We start from the raw sequence: 20,923 nt of genomic DNA, 5'->3' as shown, positions 1-20,923 counted from the left end.
GGGTCCTTCAGCATGGTGTAGTCAGCATGGTGTAGTCATTTCAGCATAGGACTAGGATTGTGGAGATCGGGGTTCCTGCTTGGCCATGGCAACCTACTGGGAAACCTTGGGCAAATCACATGCTCTCAGCCCCAGAAAACCCCGCAATAAACCCCACCTTAGGATCACCATAAGCCAAAAATGACTTGAAGGCACACAACAACAATATGCTATTCTATTTATATTATTACAAATACATCCAAAAATTATTTCTATATAAAGCTTTGAATGTGTCTGGGTATTTAAACAAAACATGCTGAATCAGATGAAATTATGCAGACCATTTTTCAATTCTACCTTTTCCAGAAACTCACATCACTGCTCAAAAGAAAATGAGTTGTGGCACCACAAGCTTGGTCTTTCAGCCCCATTCTCCAACAGCACAATGAAGCTAAGCATCTTTACTATATTTTTTAAATCTAGAAGAAGACCTTTCCTTCTGGCATATAGAACCAGAAGAGACTGTCTAAAAGACCCCATTAGGAAAAGTCAGTTATGATTATCTAAATATTCCAGTTCAATCCAGTAGAGTGCGCTCTTGCATTAGTACAAATTTTAAAAATTGCCTTTTTGCAATGTTACTCTGTAAATTTATTTTTATTCGCTTTCATTGCTGCATTGTCTGTAACCAGAATCATCTTATGAAGGTTAGGAACTCATTTTTCTCTGCTCCATTTTTTTCTGCTATAGGAAACCTAAACCGAGACAAGCATCTTCTTAAGACTCCTCCATTTATTATAGTCTGTCATATTCCTCAATATTATCTCTGAGAGAGAGAGTAGGGGTGAAACTGGGATATTTGCTGTGATGCAGCATTTCAAAAATCTTCTACTAGTTCTTGATAAGGATTAATATGCCTTCAGAACATAATGGAGAACAATACTTTGTTGTGATATATTTTCTTGTGATCAAAAGCAATGCACATTAACAGCATCCATTCTATTTCAATGGTACAATTTTTATTTCAATATATTTTAATGCATTTAAAAGACAGCCATTAACCTTCTTTTAGACTAAAAGGGCCATTCATAGAAACATATTTTAAAGAATTGTGATCACAGATTCTGCATACATTCTATCATGAAGTTAGAAGGAAAATATGCCAGTTGGGATCCTTAAATTAAAGTCATGTTGTTCTGCAAATATGGTGTAACTATACAGCAATGATGGAACCTCAACTATGTAGCAACACAAACATAAAATTATATTAACAAGTTTCTAATTCTCTGACAAAGCTTAGACCTGTCTTTTCTTTTCTTTTCCAAATTACTTGAAGAATGTCCCCACCTTAACAATGAAATCTGAATATGCTGGTTCCCAGATTAGCAAAGAATGACACTACTTCTTTCCAGAATATTTAAAATTTTAAGCATTGTGTAACCTTCTACATTCTACATCCCATTTCTCCATAGGTTGCCAGACATCTTACTACTGTCCAATGAGCTGCTTTCAGATAGCTTTCCCCAACATGCTGATTGAGAAGATTTCAGTTAACTCTATTACCAGTGACATAGCAGTTTCAAAAACTCTGCCAGCACTAACCTGATGAACACAGATATTACATTTATCACAGAACACCATATCATTCCCTTCTTCACTGTCAGGGGATCGACATACATCACAAATGACGTCTTCATCATATTCTATACCCAACCCTTCCTCTGTCTCAATGGCATGGTTCATATTCTCATGACAGTGACGCTCAAGAACCTCTACCATTTTCTCCATTGTGTTTTCATCAAGCTGCCCACAACCTGAAAGAGAATTAAGCCAGAAGGAAAAGTTTAATCAGCATAAAAAGAATATTGCGCAAGAATAGAAAAACTTCAAAAAATGAAAGCTACAGCGTAATTATATTTTAAAATAAAACATGCTACTGACACTCAGTTTTGCTCTCCCCTTCTTTCATTCTCCTTAGGCTAAAATGAACATTCATTCTCAATTTTAATGATTCAATATCTAGAAAATGTTGTTCTGACCTGTTAAAACAAGTGATTTTGAAGAATAAATGCAGGTACATAAAAAGGAAAACCACCAACAGTATATAACATACAGGTGGAGTCTCTCTTATCTTGAATCCCAAAATCCGAAATGTTCCAAAAACCAAAACTTTTTTCATGGTTGCCTGAGACAGTGATACATTTGCTTTCAGATGGTTCAATGTATGCAACCTTTGTTTTATGCACAAAATTATTAAAAATATTATATAAAATATTCAGGCTATTTGTGTAAGGTATATATGAAACATAAGTGATTTTTTTTTTAGACTTGGGTCCCATCCACAAGATATCTCATTATGTACATATATGCAAATACAGATATTCCAAAATCCCAAACACCTCTGGTCCCAAACATTTCAGATAAGGAAGACTCAACCTATATTTAAAATATCTGTAAATTGATTTTTGATCCAAATCGCTAAAAATATATTGGGTCTGGTCCTACTATACCAAACATCAGAATATGTAGGTTTAAATCCTGTTCCATTAGGTGTACAAAAGCTGTATGTATTAAAAATAGCAGATAGGATGTCAGCAATGATAATCTAATCTGATTTCTGCCTACGCCACTGAAAGACTGCTTTAAGGAGGTTGCCTCTTAACTTGTAGTGACACACTGAACAAAGATTAAAGCGAAGTAATGTCCTACTTCATTCAAATCTCTCATTATATGCCACATAAACCTGTAATAGCAACCTGTTGCCTATACATGATAATGTTGAGAAGAATCTGCAATATCAGGTTAATTATCTTTCCTCTAGTTTTCAAGCATGAACTGGGTTGGCCTTATAACAACCTCTTAAGGAATCAAGAAAGTGTCTTCTATGACTTACTGAAGTGTCATAATAACAGAGCTGCTTGTCTTTAGCACAAAGTGCTAAAGTCTGCTGAACATCTATTTGGTCTGGCCATTAAGAAAGGAATATTAGGAAATTCAATTAAGCCCAAGTGGAAACACCCAATTTCACTTTTAACTGCTTGATGTTCTGCTATACAGGCTGTCTTTATTATTCCCAGAATACTAGTATAAAATGTGCATTTTGCCAGGAAGACTAAAAGCATGTCAAGAGAAGTTGGAAATACCTACATATGTTTTTTGGGAATTTATTTAAACTGGCGAAGTTTTTAAAAACTAAATAAATTCAGATCTCTCTAAATGATCACAGCAGAAGACTCCTTGCATGTTGACTAAATTATGTTTTTTTTTAAATAATCCCCTCTTCAAAGGGGGAAATGTTCCAGCAACATAATTAAGCCCAGATTAATTTTAACAAATTTTAATTGTCATCTTCAATATTCTCACCCATTTCAGCAAGCTCCTCATTTACTTCCTGGAGCCAAAAGATGTCCATGTCATCCAAGTCATAACGACACATTGATTCTGCCAGTTCTAGAATGTTGATATAGCCAGGTTCGGATGATTCTTGGCTGGAACAACGAATGTACTTTCTAGGCCGTGTATATAGGACTTGCTTTATTTTTTCCGCTACAACTCTATTAACAAGAGAATCAAAATCAGTTGCAAATTCTGTTGTGAAAGAACACTTTTGCAAGCCAAAAAATCACATATTTCATGTCCGTAATTAATGCCAATGCGCTTTTTGACAGCGGAATTCAAGATCAAGCAAAGGTGACAAAGGCCACCATATTTCAATTACCAAAAATGAACTGACACAGCTACCCACAAGAACGGAGCTAACCAGAATGGTTAGGGTGGCAAGCAGTTTCTGCTGCAATCTGTGTAACACTCAAAGGTGGAGAGATCCTCAAGATTTTTCCTAACAGACTAGATGTTTGGGGGGTAGGGGGTGTATGGGATAACACATTCCTCCCAGTTGTTGAGGTTGTTAGTAACCTTAGCAGAAAATGTGTGAAAATGGAAAACACCTAGATCTTAGAGGGTAGCAAGAGGTGGCTTACATATTCATACCCATGTGGCTCTTTGTTCCACAGCTTATAATGAATGTGACCCCCAAGGGCCAAACAAGATGGGCAACCCAGCACTCTGACCTGCAACAAATCTTTTTCCTACATTCAAATACAGTGACCAGTTAAAACTAAATAAAAGCACTTTCTACTGAACCATCTAAGGATAGTCACACTGCTTAAAGGCCACTCTCCAACTGCAAACACTTCATATATTAGAGGGAAAGAAAGCCTAAGCTTTTTTTAGCTATCAAGCAACAGTACATTTTACCTAGTCCAACACTCACCTGATCTTTAAAGAACCCACTACAAATAACAGTGGCCACAACTAGGTTTTGCTCAACAACACCATGTTGGCATTCTCTCAGAATTAATACCCAATGTCTGGCTCATATTTTTTATTCTTTTCATATTGTGCATACTAAGAATTAAAGGTATATAAGCTATGTGCTTGAACAGCGGATGAACAAGAAGTTATACTACAGTTAGTATCATAGAACAGGTAAGTTGTATAGTCACACTGCTTTGGAAGAAACACGTGAATATCAGATGTAGTCTAGTCAACCATTTAATTAAAGTTACCTGAGAGAGGGTTGAGGAATAGTGTCTGGACTGGCTGGGACTTGCACACCTTTTTCCCATTCTTGCTTCCATGTATCCGTAAAAAGGTAATATTCGTCTGGGTTAATATGATGAGAATCTGGCAGCTTCATGGCACTAATAAGATCCTTTCGAAACACCTGTGTGCAGAGAAGACAGCAGTAAGGCATGTGGTGAAGGAAACAATCAAAGAATTTGAAGACCATACATCATTTCGTTACCTTTAACAACAAAACCCCCACAGTACACCATGTGCCATCGATAACCAAAAAAAAAAAAAAACCACGTAAAGCCATCACTGGAACCATAATGATCAAACTACTGCCACAATTAAGGGAAGGAAACACACTGTTTTCACCTGACAACTACTTTTCACATCATAACCATTGAAATGTTTCAGTTAACACATCAGCCAAGCCAGGCACATTTTAGTTTGTTCCTCTCCTCATGTCTAGAGGGTATAGCATGAACTAGGCACCCCACAGTTATCTGAATACATGATCTCCGCTAATCTTTGACAGTGAAACCATTCAGAAGGCTGTATCTACTTCCAGGTTTACCAGGTTTATAGAGCTCCAGAATCCAAGCAACTACTGAGGATCCACTCAAGGAGAAGGAGACAGAGAAATATCCACTCACAAATGGAGGTGGGGTGGGAGGCAGAGAAGAAGGAAAAAGTTCTAAGAGTCCATTTATTTATTTGAACATTAAATTACTTTCTCTTGGAGTCACTCTCAATGTGCAACGTGAGTGTGTAAGAGTTAACCCCATATTAGCCATAAGGGAGTAAAGGGTTATTCATGCTAATTACGTCAGAAACACACAAAGATTTTGGGCCCGTACAGCCAGGCCAAAATAAAGCTACTTCGGGTCACTTTGGAGGTATGCTGTTTAAATGATGCATGCATCCTAAGAGTCTGGAAGCCACGCCAAAGCCACACTCCAGTCCTAAGGTTGAAGAAAAACTCACCTCAGAATAAAGAATGGTTCCAAAGAAGGCTTAAAGGCAAATATGACATCTAACCATCCATCTGTATTCTACTGTCATTTGACTGTCTTCTGTCTGCACAAGTAATCCTATTCACACCAGGCATTCAATAAAGTACATTTAACAATTCTGGGATGATGCAGAGGAAGAGGTAACAGAGGACATACCCTTGTGCATTTATGATAACTTAAAAATAAAGCATGCCAAACATTTAAGCTGCCTGGCAATTCCTCTAAGCATTTCAGTTTCAAAAGTGATCAGGAGGGAAAAATGAAATACGCTGGCTAGGATCCAAAGCAGCACTAGCTGAATGCCGTTAACAAAATGGGGCTTTCTGACTCCCTCTTTTTCATTAAATCTCACTGAGCTCTCTCGAAAGCCATTCCTTGGGGCCAGATGATGTTCCAAATGGCATGGGATGAGATGCGAGGTAATGTTGTGTACAACTAGAAGTACAGTACTGAGTTGTTTGAATAAGTTTCCATCTAAACCAAGGCAAATTGATCACACAGTACCACAGCAAAAGTAATTGATTACAGTACAAGTATTTTCTTGCCCCATTCTTCAAAAAACTGCTCCATATATAGTTACATACACTTTCAAATAGTTATGTTCTCAATTACAAGGAAAAATAAACCTCTTGCAGCCACTCAGTTCAACACTGAGTAAAGAACTGCGACTTGGCAGCAGCTAGAGACAGGATTTTTACTGGTACTGTAGTACAACACAAAAAAGTAACAACTCCCTCACATGCACACATGTTAAATAGTCCCAATAACTTCCTCTGACTGTATTATATTTTTTACAAAAATTAAAGACATACTAAAAAACACACCAGTATTTTATGTATTATCCAGTTGAGACTTTCATCCTGGTAAGAAACAACAAATTCTTCCACATCAAGCACCTCAGGTTCACCCACATTTAAAGTGTGGATGGGAGCTGAGAAACCCTTCAGGAACCTTAGTGCTGAACTGCAGTGTCCAAGATTTCTCACCACTGGTTATGCTGGCTAAGTCTGATGGAAGCTGTAATTCAGCAATATCTGGAAGGACCCAGAATTGTTTGCTGATTTAAATTAAGAAAATATCTTATTCCACCTTTAGATTATGTTCTAGAATTAGGGAATGGGGATGTATTTATGCTGTAAAATATGCTTTGCTCAAATGTTGTAATATTTTCTCTCAATTGTCATTTTTGGCTCTTGGTACAGGTATTCTCCCTTATCTGGAATTCTAAAATGCAAAATACTACAAAATTCCAAATTGCCTGCATGGGTGGCTAAGATAGTGACACCTTTGCTTTCTGATGGTTAAGAGTATACAAACTTTGTTTCATGCACAAAATTATTGTGTATAATATTATCTTCACACTTTCTGTATAAGGTATATACGAAACATAAATGAATTTCATGTTTAGACTTGAGTCCCATCTTCAAGATATCTCATGGATATGCAAATATTTCAAAATCCCAAACATTTCTGGTTCCAAGGATTTCAAATAAGGCAGATTCAACCTATATTTACAAACACCTAAGCCTTCTTCAGGTATTATCTTCAACGTTTGACAGCTTAAGTGCCTAGTACAGGGATGGGCATGCATATATGGTCCTTGGGACATTCATGTGCAGCCCCTGAAACCCCCAAATCCCCCCAATTTAAAAAAATTCAGGCTGATTTTGGATTGATTTTCACTCCCACAGACCCCTAATCTTCCAAAACCAAATAAAAATACAGTGATCCCTTGGTATCTACTGGGGTTTGGTTCCAGGAGCCCTGTGGATATCAAAATCTGTGGATGTTCAAGACCTATTATATACAACGGTGTAGCAAAATGATGTCCCATATATAAAATAGCAAAATCAAGGTTTGCTTAACTATACATACTTGCCTCTTACAAATGATTTGTTCATGCTGATTTTCTCTGGATTACATTCCAGAGTTTAAATGAAATAATCTACAGTAAAGTCAGTGGACCATAAATGTGTTTTCCTTAAATTTGGATGCTACTCTGTATTGAAGGCATTGCTTCTCTTTCTCTCTCTTTTTACTGTGGAGTTTTTCCTGTATCTATTTTTAATGTTAGGACAGCTGCATAAAGTTGTTTTAAATAAATAAAAGGGATCAGAATGACAGCATAAAATGTTGGCCAGACATGACACTGTCTCACACTGTGCATGCTGAACATGTCCTACCCCAGTTTGGATCCCATCTAAAATTTATTTCAATTCAATAAATAAATAAGTAAACAAGCAAATAAGAAAGAACTTTGAACAAAGACTGCAACAATGATGTGTTTATCAATTTAGATCCCACTGCAAAATAAAAAGGCACTGAGCACTTGAAAGTAAACAGAAAAACAGAAAAAGCAAAGATCTGAACGGCTGTGTTGATAAACAATGGTCACAGGAAATGTATAACTTTTAAGAATGTGACAAAAATCATTCTTACTTCAGCAGGTTTCTTTTGTTCATTTGCTGGAGTTTTTGATTTGCTCCTGTACTTAGAACAAAAGGAGAAAGAAGTGGAAGGACCTATATGAACAGAAATAAAATGACAGAAAGAATCAAAAGCTTCCCACAATACAGACTTTTCCATAGCTTCCTAAAAATTACAGATATTGTTAATTTTGACCTCTGATCAGTCACATATTAATTGAATGCATATATGGATCCAAAGCTAACAGAGGGCTGAAACAGACTGGCCCCTGTGAGCACTGAATCGGGTCCGCGGCAACCACACACCACAGTCCCGATCTGGCTTTTTTCTGGCACAAAAAGAAGTGGCAAAATGTTTCTCCTTTTTTGCAGCAGAAAAAGGGCACCCTTTCTGTCACCACTGCAACTTTTTGACACTCCTGTGGCATGCAGCGTCTAAATGCCACGCCACTGGAGTGCTGAAAAGCTACTGCTGTGTAAACAGCCAAGCAGCTTCACAGCAGCTTCCTGCCAGCTTGGGGGCATGCATTTTGCATATGCAACGTCCCCAAGCGGCTGGGAAGCCAGCGTATTTTGCCAGTATTTTGCTTCTAAAAGAATAAGAGAAGCAATGGTCAATCAATAGGCAAAATCTTTAGGTTATATGCCCATATCTATGCTATTTCAGTGCTAGGTTAAAACTCACTTATTTGCTTGCATGTTTTATAGCACCACACTGGTTTTATTTACTCTGCTGTGTTTATGCTTTGTGTTTTATGATTTTATTGTTTGTTTTGTAACATATTTCAGCATTTATGTCCCTTGTATAGAACCATAATATTTTAGGATAAACAGTAGAATAACACACTTTTGAGAATAGCTCAATGGCCTGGATACCATTACTAGTCCCAACAAAAATAAACCCACTGAATCAGTGAAATGTACATATGTGTTAACTTACCATTCAGCCACTGATTCAGTATATCTAGTCCAAACTGTCAACTGGATTTTGGGCAACAGAACCATCTATATGAAGGGTAATTCTGTACAGTATAAAGATAAGGAACTTATTTCTGTCTGAGGGCCAAATTTCATTGCAGAGATGTTCTGAAGGCTGAAATTCACTGCTGGGCAGGATCAAAGGCAAAAGGATGGGACCACAAATACCAACACTGTTGAGCTTCAAGCTCTTATCACCACTAACACAGGCTTAGAAGAGGAACTCCAACTCTGGAGCAGAAGCCTAGGAAACTAACAAATGATAGGAACAAGTAGAAGGGTGAAACCCACTTGGGGAAACCCAGAAGATTGAGGGGGCTCAATCAGGCCACAGAGCCTGTGTTCCTCTGATCTCAATTTATCCCCCCCAAAAGATAATATGGATTATTTTTTAATTTTAAATTTAAACTAACATGACTTTTGAAAATGCATTTCTTAACACTGCTGCAAAGCAATGTTTAGCATCTTACTGGGTCTGAAGTACAAATCAAAGTTTAGTTTCCACATTATCCTCAAAATGAGACAAATGTGTGTCATCAAGTACAGGTGCCAATGCAACTCTTGGTTCATTATGTAAAGCATTCCACAAATACCTGTATTAGCTATCAGGACAGGCCCCTTCAAGACCTTTCCCCATATCTCAGCAAGGAAGGAGACAAGACTCCCTAATCTTCTCAAGAGCCCTCTTCATTATCTCAGTGAGATAAACATAAATCAGTGTACACATGATTCATCAACACAGTGGTGGTGATGGACTACCACCATATGGTCTACATGCTACCATTATTGTAAAGGAATACTACTTCCTCTCTTTCTCAGGCTACTTTCCCTGCTCTCCACTAGATCTCAGACTGCTGACATTAAACAGAAGTAAAACTAAACATGACAGAGACAGGGGCAAGGAGATGGCTCTCCAGCCACACAAACCTGTAATGTTTGCCAAGAAAGTTATCTGCTGTAGGCACATGGAGACTTTCAACTAGGCTTTCTTCAACCTACTACCTTCCAGATATACCAGTCCCATCATCACTGATCAGTGACCACACTGGCTAGGACTCATGAAACTGTAGCCCAAGTCTTGATGGCATCATGTTGGGGAATTTTAGAATTTGCAACACCACATTTAAAAGTTTTTTTAAAAAAATCAAAGCCACAGACCATGTGACTAAGAGTCTTGTGGACTTCTGAGAACATGGAAGCACATGCTATAAAAGCTGTTAGGGTGTCACAACATTCTCTTATTTTTTGCTGCATCAGTGTAACATGGTTATTCCTCTGGAAGCTGTTGGCATGTAAGCAGTACTGCAAAACAAAAGCCGGGAATCTGAATCTGTACCCTTTTTATCCTCTATATACTTGGCTTTAATTGATATGAAGTGTTTTATTAGGCATTCATCCCAAGTTCTGAAAAATTTTCCAATAACCATGACCTAAAACTTCCACGTCTCAAAGTAGGTGCAACCAGCATGTTATTAACCTGGAAAACAGAGGCCTCAGAATATACACTTGAGTGCATACAACTTCTCTTGAATCAGAATTATTTAGCTTTTCAATTCTAAAAAGAGATAATTAAGAACCTGCATTGAATAATCTCCTTTCCAATATTATAAGTGTTTTTACTCCCTCTATTAATACTAAACCCCACAGTGAGTAAGAGGAAATGAAACAAGAAATGTATTTTTCTTAAGCTATAAAAAGATGTGTAACGGTTTGCCCACAAACCAAAGGAGAAAACCACAGGAGGGGTGACAGATCAAAGGGAGACTGTATCACACTACTTACTTTCATTGTCTGAACTGTCACTGCTGCTTAAATGCCTGTGTCGTTTCATCCTGACGCATCCTAGAAAGAACAGAAGGAAAAATAAAGGCTTTGTGAATTCCTTCAACAAGACAAACATGGCATGGGTACACACACATACAAACACATTCTTGCTGCCTTATAGCAGGATACTTAGACATAACCACATTTTCTGAAGAGAGCTTTTAAACCTTTTGCCATAGCACAAGTCACTTACTGTAATAAACTAACCGTACTAAGTGAGCCACTGAATCCAACTGTGCTGGTTAAGATTCATATTCAAGGTCAATCTGACACCAAGTTTGCAAGGAGGAGGGCTTTTCCCATTGAAAAAACAAAACAAAACAAAACAAAAACAAAGGAAGGAGGCAGTAGTACACTCCAAGATGAACATAGACATTTAATCTTACTATTCAGGTGCCTGTTAATCTTAACAGAGGCAGCCAAATCAGTTTAAAGCTCTGCTACTGCTTGATAAACTGGGCACATGCAACAAGGCAAACCATTTCAGCTGCAACCTATATTCAGCCGGACACACAGAGATCTTCCTTGCAGATGCACAGATGCTGGCAGTAGACCGCCATCAACTGAGTGGAGATTCTAAATATAGACTCAGCAACCAGCTGCCTAAAATAGCAGTGGCAGAACTAATACACCAAGCAAGACAACTGATTTTTTTAAAAAACCACCTTTTCCTGCTTTTACAATGGGGCCCAACTCACAGTAATATTTGATCCAAGAAAATGATTAGGTCCACAATCACTGGAGCATCAGGTGCTCACTCCCAGACCATTCAATTTATTAGTTTTCATAGCTGTTCCCAACAAAATACTGAATAAACAAATTACACCTCTTGTAAGGAAATACACAAATTGGCTTTGAATACACAAGGCAATACATGAGCTTGCCTTGAAATAATTCACAAGTTAATTCCTACTGTAAATATGTAATAGTTTAGTGTATTAATATGATTATCACTACCATATCTCATATTGAATGTAGCTATTCTTTCAACATTTCTTTTCATTTTGGATGTTTACCTATGGTGAAGAGAGGAAGAGAAAACTAAACACCACATACACACACCATAGTTAAGTCTGAGCCAGTGTGGTGTAGTGGTCTGAGTGGTGGACTAGACTCTGAGAGACAAGGGTACAAATCCCTGCTCAGACATGAAAACTTAGTGGATGGCCTTGGGCAAGTCACACTCTCTTAGCTTCAGAGGAAAACAATGCCAAACCCCCTTTGAACAAATCTTTTCAAGTTCACCTTAGGGTTCCCATAAGTCACAAATGACTTGAAGACATATAGCAACAAATAGGATAAGGTGAAATTAGAGTGCAATATCCATCCAAGAATTATTCTGAAAGCTCTCTTAAGTTTCACTGATCACATAAAGCAGAAAGAAGCCTGATTCCATAAGCATTTCTAGTTCACTGCCAATACAATAATATTAATATGAAGCTGAGTGATGAACAGATAGGAAATGAAAGTAGACAAGTTGCTGTAAATCATGATTTACCTGTTGTGTGTCTAGAATCTCAAAGCACTGTCTGCATTCTTAACAACTGTTAACACAAACCATACTTTCATTGTGTCTCAATCCAACCAGACTCCTGTTCAAAGAATGTAAAGTCTAGAACTGAAATAGTTGCTTCTGTTATATACTGATGACTAGAAATTTTATATATTCTTCTGATATATACTGATGACTGGAAAGTTACAAGAATAAATCTGTTTCAATACACATTGGCTTGATGATTGAAATGTTCCACAGAACTCATCACTAATTATGTATACACATAGAGCTACATCCTTGGTGCCAATGGAGGACACGTAAGAAACTTCCTTACTCTGCCAAAACCATAATGGCTGGCGGAAAAATGTTTTATTTGGAGTTACATAGCTGATGTCTTATTCTACACAGATAAAAACAGAAATAAACCAAGGCAAAGAAATGCCCAGATTCTGAAGGTGTTCAACTAACCCACATTTGAACAATGACTTCCCTCTAGGATCATAAAGCCATATCTGAACCACAAGCCAGTTTAACTGTCATAACCGCCTCCAAGGAATCTTGGGGACTATAGTTTTATGAGGATAGGGAAATCTGAACCTACCTTGTGAACTTACAAATGAAAGATGTGGCAGACCAATTATAATGCAGTGGAGGTGTCATCTCACCAACCTACCTTGCCTCTAGCAGGCTAAAGTGAAAGAAATCAAATCCTTGAAGTTCTACATATTTCAGAAGAGATCTAATGTAACATCTGTTGCAAATAATACCAGAACCTGTTATGTTGTTTTAAGCCCACAGCATGCAATGTGGTTAGGATTTCTTCTGAGAATGTAAAATGATTACTTTTATTTCAGACACTTACACCATACTTTATAATATATTCCAGAGTAATTTACACCATATATTAAGCTTAATACTCAGCAAGACAAAATAAAATGCAAATTACTAAACACACTTTACTACTAAAAAAAAACCTCAACAACTGCACAGTTAAATTACCCATGTTTAAATCAAGGGTGAGCAATTGTTGCTATCCCAGAGGCTATTTTTTTGCCCTTGAGACCTTGTGCAAATCATGCAGGTGCCAAAAATAAAAACTACAAAAACAAATTGGTGGGAAATCTTCTCAATCTGAAAAAGATGTAATTTAAAAATTAAAACTATACTAGGGTATTGGTGTTCTGAAACCTATTTAAAATGTGAACTGCCACATTTTAGTCTAGCTTTGAAGAAGCAGTATGACCTACTGTATGTGACGTCTCTAAGAGTTCTACTGTTAACTAAAGAATTTCCAGAGAACCCCAAAACCAGGGAGGCCATGACTCTTTGTCCCCAGACCACTGAAAGCCTGATACTTATAGGACAGGACCAAAGCAAGCCTCTTTAATCCCCTCTCTGTGTCCCAGATTGTATTTAGCTCCCAACCTAATTTCATCCATGCTTGTTTCATTCAATTCAATTCAAAGCATGGTGTTCACCCACAAAGCCCTAAATGACTTGGGACCAAGATATCTGAAAGACCACTTTTCTACCATATGAGTCTGCCAGAAATTTGTTGAGCTTCCCAACACCTTGGAAAGTTTCGTTGGTGGATACAGGATTCTGTAGCAGTACCTGGATTCTGAAATTCCCAAAGAAGTTAGGCTGGCTCTATCTCTTTTACAGCAGAGTGTCAAAACAGTGCTGCTCTGCATGGCATTCAGTGATTGTTCTTTTATCTGTTTCAAAACTGGATTCTAGGATTATTATTTTTTAGACTGCTTTTAGGAATTTGAGTATTTTAATGTGGGGTATTTTTTTAATGTGTTTTTTAAAATATTTTTTATCTTTATACAGCTTTAATTTGTTTTTATTTGTTCATCACCTCAGGAACTCTTGTGGGCTGGAAGGTGACACAGTGATAGTCTGCACTTCCCAAATAAAGTGACTTCTAACCACTTTGAAGGCGGGGTGTTTAGATCACGCATGAGGTGAACCCAACCGGGTGGAAAGTGAAATGAAGCCACTCTCCATGGCTAAAAAACAGAGCAAAATGAAGCTGGGATACACTGACTCAAATCAGAAAATATGCATCATCATTCTGGCATATAAAGACTGCGGGCCAGTACAAACTTACAGCTTGTATATGATAAAATAAAAACTGATGTTGGTCATCAATAATACAATGGATGCAATTACAACATACACAAACTAGGCAAACTAACAGGGGGTCATAGAGTAAAGGGGGAGGTGAAGGGGGTATGTATAGGGAGGGTTCCATGATTATGCTTTGTCAATGTGTCACTGAGCACACCAATGCACTGTACAGGCGATGCATTGTGCATGCGACTGTATGGCAGATCATACAAACAGGCGTCCAATGGAATGGCATCTGGGCAGGAAAAGGGAGGTAACTCGGTCATAGGAGGTGTGTTTGTGTGATGGTGTGCATGCATGGTGGGGAGGTGACAAAAACAATAACTGCACAGCATGGTGCAGACAACCCATGGGTGTTTGGCCCACCTTGAGAGCGGGCCATGTGGATAGTGGGGTTTCAATTTGCTTTCAGAAAACCCAAGATTGACCCGCTTTTTCCTGCCTATATGCTCTGGCCTACGGAAATATTTTAAATACCTTGTGTGCTACTCTCTTGCTCTCACTTGGTTTTATCCCAATCTGCTGAAACTAATGGACCTATCCCTCATTCTGTGAGATCTTACTCTTTAGGCTGAGCTGTTGTGCTTACATTGTTTTCTCTGGCTGTGCTAATTCACTTGTGGTGGCATTTCCGTTGCCCTGTAAGAGCTAACAATCCTTTGGCCCACTTCCTGGAGGGCTGCCAGGACAATCTTGTCCTGAGTTATCCTTTACACAAATAAAAAGCCATTTAAAGCTAAGGTTGCAGTTTTTCCTCCAGGATATGCTCTTAGCACACTCCAAATTCCAAAAAAGCAGCTGACATTTGAAGCTACAACCTGAGGGCTTATTCTAAAATTACATAGGAGGGACAGAAGAAGCCCATCCAAGTAATGCTGCTGGTTGCTAAACATTTCCTTTTGTCTAAACCATCCTTTCATCCAGTAAAGCTGCAACTTTTTAAGCTGCACCTGTACATACATAGTGTTGTCAAATTGGATACAAACAGGTAAAAGAAGAGTGCTGCATACAAACACTGGGGGGGGGGGGGGGACAAAGGAAAGGAAAGCATCTGTGTTACAATTTCTTCTTGCCATTAGTCAGGCTAATGGTGCATTAGAAAACTGTAATGTGCATTAGAAAACCTATATAACTTACATAGCTTTCAAATACAAGAGATACATAAGCTCAATTTGTATCAGCTGAATTAGGCTGCATCTCCACTGCAGAAATAATCCAGTTTGTCACCACTTTAACTGCCATGGCTCAATGCTATGGAATCCACAGGTTGAAGAATTTGTAGTTTGTTGTGGCACCAGAGCTGACAGAGAAAGCCAAATATCTCACAAAACCCAGTTCCCAGAATTCCACAGGGCAGTTAAAGTGGTGTCGAACTGCATTATTTCTGCAGTGCAGATGCAGCCTATGTCACAGAAAGGCATAGGAAAGACTATCTCCTTAAAGACAGAGAATTTCTCAGTTACAAAGCAATTAACAAAGTTTAAGGAAATTTGGTAAAACAAAGAATTTGGTAAACCAAGAAGATTGCCTTCCCCCATACGAGTGTGGCCAAACTATCATCATCAGTGGAGGACCTACGGCATATACCACCACTGTGTGCAGGTAAGCTGATGGGTACATGTGGAAGGACTTTCTCTGTATGTAACAGCACTTCAACCTGTGGAATCCCTTTCCAAGTGAAATCAGGCTGGCTCTGTTCCTTCTGAGTTTTCAGCATGCAGTGATTATTGTGCTGTTTTCTGTTGCCTTTGGTTTTTAAAACTGAGGATGTCTGCTTTGGCTGTTTGTCAGTTTTAGAATACAGTCAGCACTCCATATCCACTGAATTTTTTATGCATGGATTCAAGCATCCATGGCTTGAAAATATTTTTAAAATATATAAATTCCCAAAAGCAAGCCTTGATTTTGCCATTTTATATAAGGGGCACCATTTTGCTACACCATTGTATATAATGAGACTTGAGTGACCAGGGGGGGGGGGGAGGGGGTCCTGAAGCAAACCCCAGAGGATAAATAAATAATAAACATTTAATAAAAAGTTACATTTATTTTGTTAGACAGCTTGCTGTATAAAACACACACACAATAAGCAGCTACGCTTTATTGTTCTGCATGTCTCTGACTCTAGATATTTTTTTACTTTGGGTATTGTTATGATCTACACAATTTCAGGCCCATGACCCAAGAGTTCGAAATATATTCCCCTTTAGGGAATATATTTCCTTTCAGCCAGCATTTGATAATTGGCATAATGCTCCCCAATGGGTTATCACATATTGAATAATTAAAGCTTAGCTCTTCTCCGTTTCCATCCATTATTGCATTAATTCAGAATGTAACCAATACTTTATAATCAGTACTAAGACAGCTATTCCAAAATGTGCAGCAGAAATATGAAAGAAAAATGTAGACTTACCTATGAACTGAAAATGTAGGTAGCCCAGAGTGTGATATCATCTACATAAGATCACAACATTAATTCATATTGTTGGGTTTTTTAATCTTTTTAATGCCAGGTTAGGTAGTACTGTTTTATGTAACTGCCATAAGTTCTTTTTCCATTTAATTTCTGATATATTGGTGATATATATAACTAACTGGAAACTCAATTAATCCTTTTTGTACAGATTAGATAAACTGACTTGTATCAGCAGTCTTTCCATCTCTAGACTCAGTTATGCAGCAGGCACAGTGAAAACACTAAAAATCAAATTGGATTAATGAATCCTTGGGATGTTTACTGGAGGATGGGGAAGCTAAAACCTAAAAACAATCTAGTTATTTTAAAAGCCACATATCTGAGTTGTGAGTTGTTGTTTTTTTGGTAGATATATGGATGTAATAAAAAGGCTTTATGTTTTCACTACTTTATTGTACATTGTTATATTCCTGATATAATATAATATCATACTGCCTCTAGTCTAATACTAGTGACATAGAGACCTATCTTCCATGGTGAGACAGGATGGCTTAAATAATGAGTAATAATTAGTTATAGATGCTGGCAACTAATTGGGTATCTGTAGTTTCACTTACTGACACCAGGTCTTCAGAGCTATCTTTTTCCAGCTATGGATTTGAACTTTGTGAGAACCTTTCCCATGACAATTTTGTTTACTGAGTATCTCCCTGAGCATCTGCCTTGAAAACTCTGCGACAGAGCATTCCATAGTATTTACTAGGATGGGTCATTCAAATTTGCCTCACTATATAATATAGTATGTAATATAATTAATCCTGGAACCACCCCCCAGTGGATATTGAAGGCCCAATGTAGTTGCAGTATTAATCAACTACAGTGGGCTTTCAATATCCACTGTGGTTTGGTTCCAGGGTTAATTGTATTACAATAGAGTCCTTTATATAAAACAGCAAAAAAATCAAGTTTCGCTTTGTGTGGGTTTTTTTTGGGGGGGGGGGGTTGTGGGGTTTTTTTGGGTTTTTTATTATTTTATTTTATTTTTTGCCTGTGAACAGTTTCAAACTATCTTTGCTTGAATCCATGGATGCAGATATTCGTGGATACAGAGGACCGACTGTATAGCCCATTGCTTATTTTTAATCAGCCTGTAGTTGAAGAATCTGCTTTTCTTCTACCACCAAATAGGGGCAAGGCCATTTGTTCTTGTTAACTGCCCTTGAATTGACCCTGACTCATGGTGACCCTGTGGAAAAGACATCTCCAAGACCCCAATCCTCCACTGCTCTGCTTAAGCCCTGAAAACTCAGATCTGTGACCTCCTTGATTGAGTCTATCCATCTGGCATGCAGCCTTCCACTCTTTCTACTACCCTCTACTTTTTCTAGCATTATTGTCCTTTCTAATGAGTTGTGCCTTCTCATCATGTGGCTGAAGTATGACAGCCTCAATTTGATCATCTTGGCTTCCAAGAAGACTTCAGAGTTAATCTGTTCTAGAACCGATTTGTTTGTCTTTTTGGCTTTCCACAGTATACTCAGCGCTCTTCTCCAGCACCACATCTGAAATGAGTTTATTTTCTTCTTATCCACTTTCTTCACTGTCTAGCTCTTACATGGAAGAGGGATTGTCAATTCTAGCAGAAGCAGAGGAATCAAGAACAAGTTCACAACCATATTTCTGCCATAATTTGAAAACACAAAGATCCAAAGATGCAACTTGAATAGTAGAATTTATCATACATGAACATACACTGGCCAAATTCTGATGACATCATTTTAGGCATTGACATCAAACCTAATGTTATGCTTGCACAGCACAGAAGTAATTACTTTATCATGTGTTTGCCACAAACCAATATTAATTAGGCAATAATTAAGTGGCTACCATGAACAAAGCGAATGTCAGAGATGAAAGACAGCAATGACTGCTTTCGTCTCAGCTGACTAAACTCTGGCAAGTATGTTCAACCTCAGATAATAATGTGCTACCTTGCAGTCTTAGCTATGCAGGAGCAAGGCAATTATTTGAAAATTGTTCTCACTTCACAAGATCCGTGTCAACATTTTGCTTACAAATATATGTGCTACTATGTTTCAACAACCATGATGCCAGCAAAATATATTCTTCTGTCTTCATCTATAAATGGACAATCTTATATCTTAATTGGCTCTTTATTAATCCCACAATCATAACAGATCCCTAGCAGGACTAAAGTCGAAATTAGATGTGTTACTGCACAGGAACACCTATAATAAATCAGAAGACTGCATTTTATATGCATTTGATTTTCTTCTCATTAGTCAAAGTAGCCTAAATACTAGCTCTCTCCCAAAAAAGGTTCAGCTGACACACTCTCTGCTTTCCTTCTATCGGTATGCAAAGATCTACCATCCAGCTATTAAATGGCTATTAACTGGCTATTGCAGAAGTGGTTTTTTAACATTAGTGTGTGCATGTACATGTGCTGCAATTTCATTTTCATTTATTATTTGTATTATTTTATTATTATATATTTACATCACTGGTTTATTTATTTTCATGTTTTAAATGCTCTTAAATGGTTTTATATCAGTCCCATTTTAATAAGATAGGGTGTAGTGTTGCTATTTTAACATTTTCATTATAACCATTGTTTTTCAGTTGCACTTCATTTTGATCTACACTACTGGCTCCCATGGGCAGGATATAAAATAAACAAACCCTACTGGGAGGTGCTGCAGCTGACAGAAAATAAAATAACTTTTTAGTGGCTGGTAAAGGGGGCGGGATGAAGTGTAGCCCATGGGCTCTATGGACTCGCAGCCCCATTTGTGTGGCTTGCTAAGCCAACCCCCCTCCCAGACACCAGAAGAGTTGCTAACAAAGCCACCATCAATTTCGACAGCCTAACCTTTCACCAGTGTGGTGTACACACACACACACGCTGCAAGCATCTGAACAATCTGCAAAGAAACAATGCACAAATGTGCAGTTAGTTCAAATCAATTACTAATTATGCAAGTTGAATCTCCCTTATTCAGAATTCAGAAATATTCCAAAAATCAAACTTTTTTCATGGATGACTGAGACAGTGCCACCTTCGCTTTCGGATAGTTCAGTGTACACAAACTTTGTTTCATGCACAAAATTATTTTAAAAAATACTATATAAAACTACCTTCAAGCTATGTGTATAAGGTAGATATGAAAAATTAATAAATTTTGTCTTTAGACTTCGGTCCCATCTCTAAGATACTTCACGATATATGTATTTGCAAATATAGGTAAATATAGGTAAATCCAAATAAATAAATAAGTCCAAAATCCACAACACCTCTGTCCTAAGCATTTCATATAAGGGTGACTCCTGCATACTGGATAGAGAACGTATTACTACTTTATTACAAAAGGCCATGATCAATTAAGAACCTGGCATACTTGGAAGCTTTTGCAGAGACTCTTTCTCAGCGGAGCAGAAGAGCTGAAATGGCAGAACCTTCCCAGTCAACTCCAGGTCTCTGGTATTTTTATGTCCACCAACCACCACCAAGTTCTGCCTGTAGAAGAACAATAGCTTGTGATTGTGCTGGCTACCACTGAGTGTGTTGCCTCAAGCAGCCAACTAAAACAGACAAAATTAAAAATCCTCAATAACCAATAGCTTATTTCCAGATTTTGCAGGAAAAAAGTTGTCCTAAAGGATTAAATTTAATCCATCTCCCTCCAAACCACAGTCAGACTTAGCAGTATGAAGTCAAAGTCTTTCATGCATGGCATCCATAGTTTTTTGTGAGTTTTTCAGGCTATGTGTTCTGGAAGAGTTTGTTTCGCCAGCATCCATGGCTGGCATCTTCAAAGAACACAGCCACGTAGCCTGAAAAACCCACAAAAGACTCAACAGCATTGGCTAGATGTTACATTCAGAATCTTTCCACATGCTAAAGACTCTTTTGTCATACCTTTTAGTAAAGATCTTAATGTTGATTTAAAGAGAAAAAAACACTTAGAACATTGTTCAACCTCCTACCATTCAGCAACACTCAAATGTCCTTATGTTCATATTAATAACTTGTTAATTTTTTAAACCATTCTGATTATAC

The 20,923-nt window shown here is 37.8% G+C and overlaps 1 protein-coding gene across 8 annotated transcripts in view; it reads right to left on the bottom strand.

The window, feature by feature from the left end:
* Positions 1-20,923, bottom strand: part of LOC149319348 (protein Jade-3-like) — a 48,786-nt gene that overhangs the window by 14,241 nt on the left and 13,622 nt on the right. For 3 of the 8 annotated variants that reach the window (XM_089511526.1, XM_089511528.1, XM_089511527.1), the window contains 5 exons: positions 10,751-10,810; positions 8,004-8,086; positions 4,548-4,705; positions 3,343-3,533; positions 1,582-1,793 (listed from right to left, as the gene is read on the bottom strand). In XM_089511526.1, coding sequence (XP_089367652.1) covers positions 1,582-1,793; positions 3,343-3,533; positions 4,548-4,705; positions 8,004-8,086; positions 10,751-10,799 — 693 coding nt within the window. In that variant the 5' untranslated portion in view covers positions 10,800-10,810. Of the gene's footprint in view, positions 1-1,581; positions 1,794-3,342; positions 3,534-4,547; positions 4,706-8,003; positions 8,087-10,750; positions 10,811-10,985; positions 11,297-12,290; positions 12,339-12,759; positions 12,794-20,261; positions 20,381-20,923 lie in introns of those variants that run through there. The other 5 variants (XM_089511529.1, XM_089511531.1, XM_089511532.1 and 2 more) reach the window with 5 other exon arrangements.

This window comes from Sceloporus occidentalis, unplaced genomic scaffold, assembly GCF_023333645.1.
Source record: "Sceloporus occidentalis isolate IW3139 unplaced genomic scaffold, rSceOcc1.0.p SCAF_2, whole genome shotgun sequence".
In the NCBI taxonomy this organism is placed as follows: domain Eukaryota; kingdom Metazoa; phylum Chordata; class Lepidosauria; order Squamata; family Phrynosomatidae; genus Sceloporus; species Sceloporus occidentalis.
This window is presented reverse-complemented; position numbering and strand designations above follow the sequence as displayed.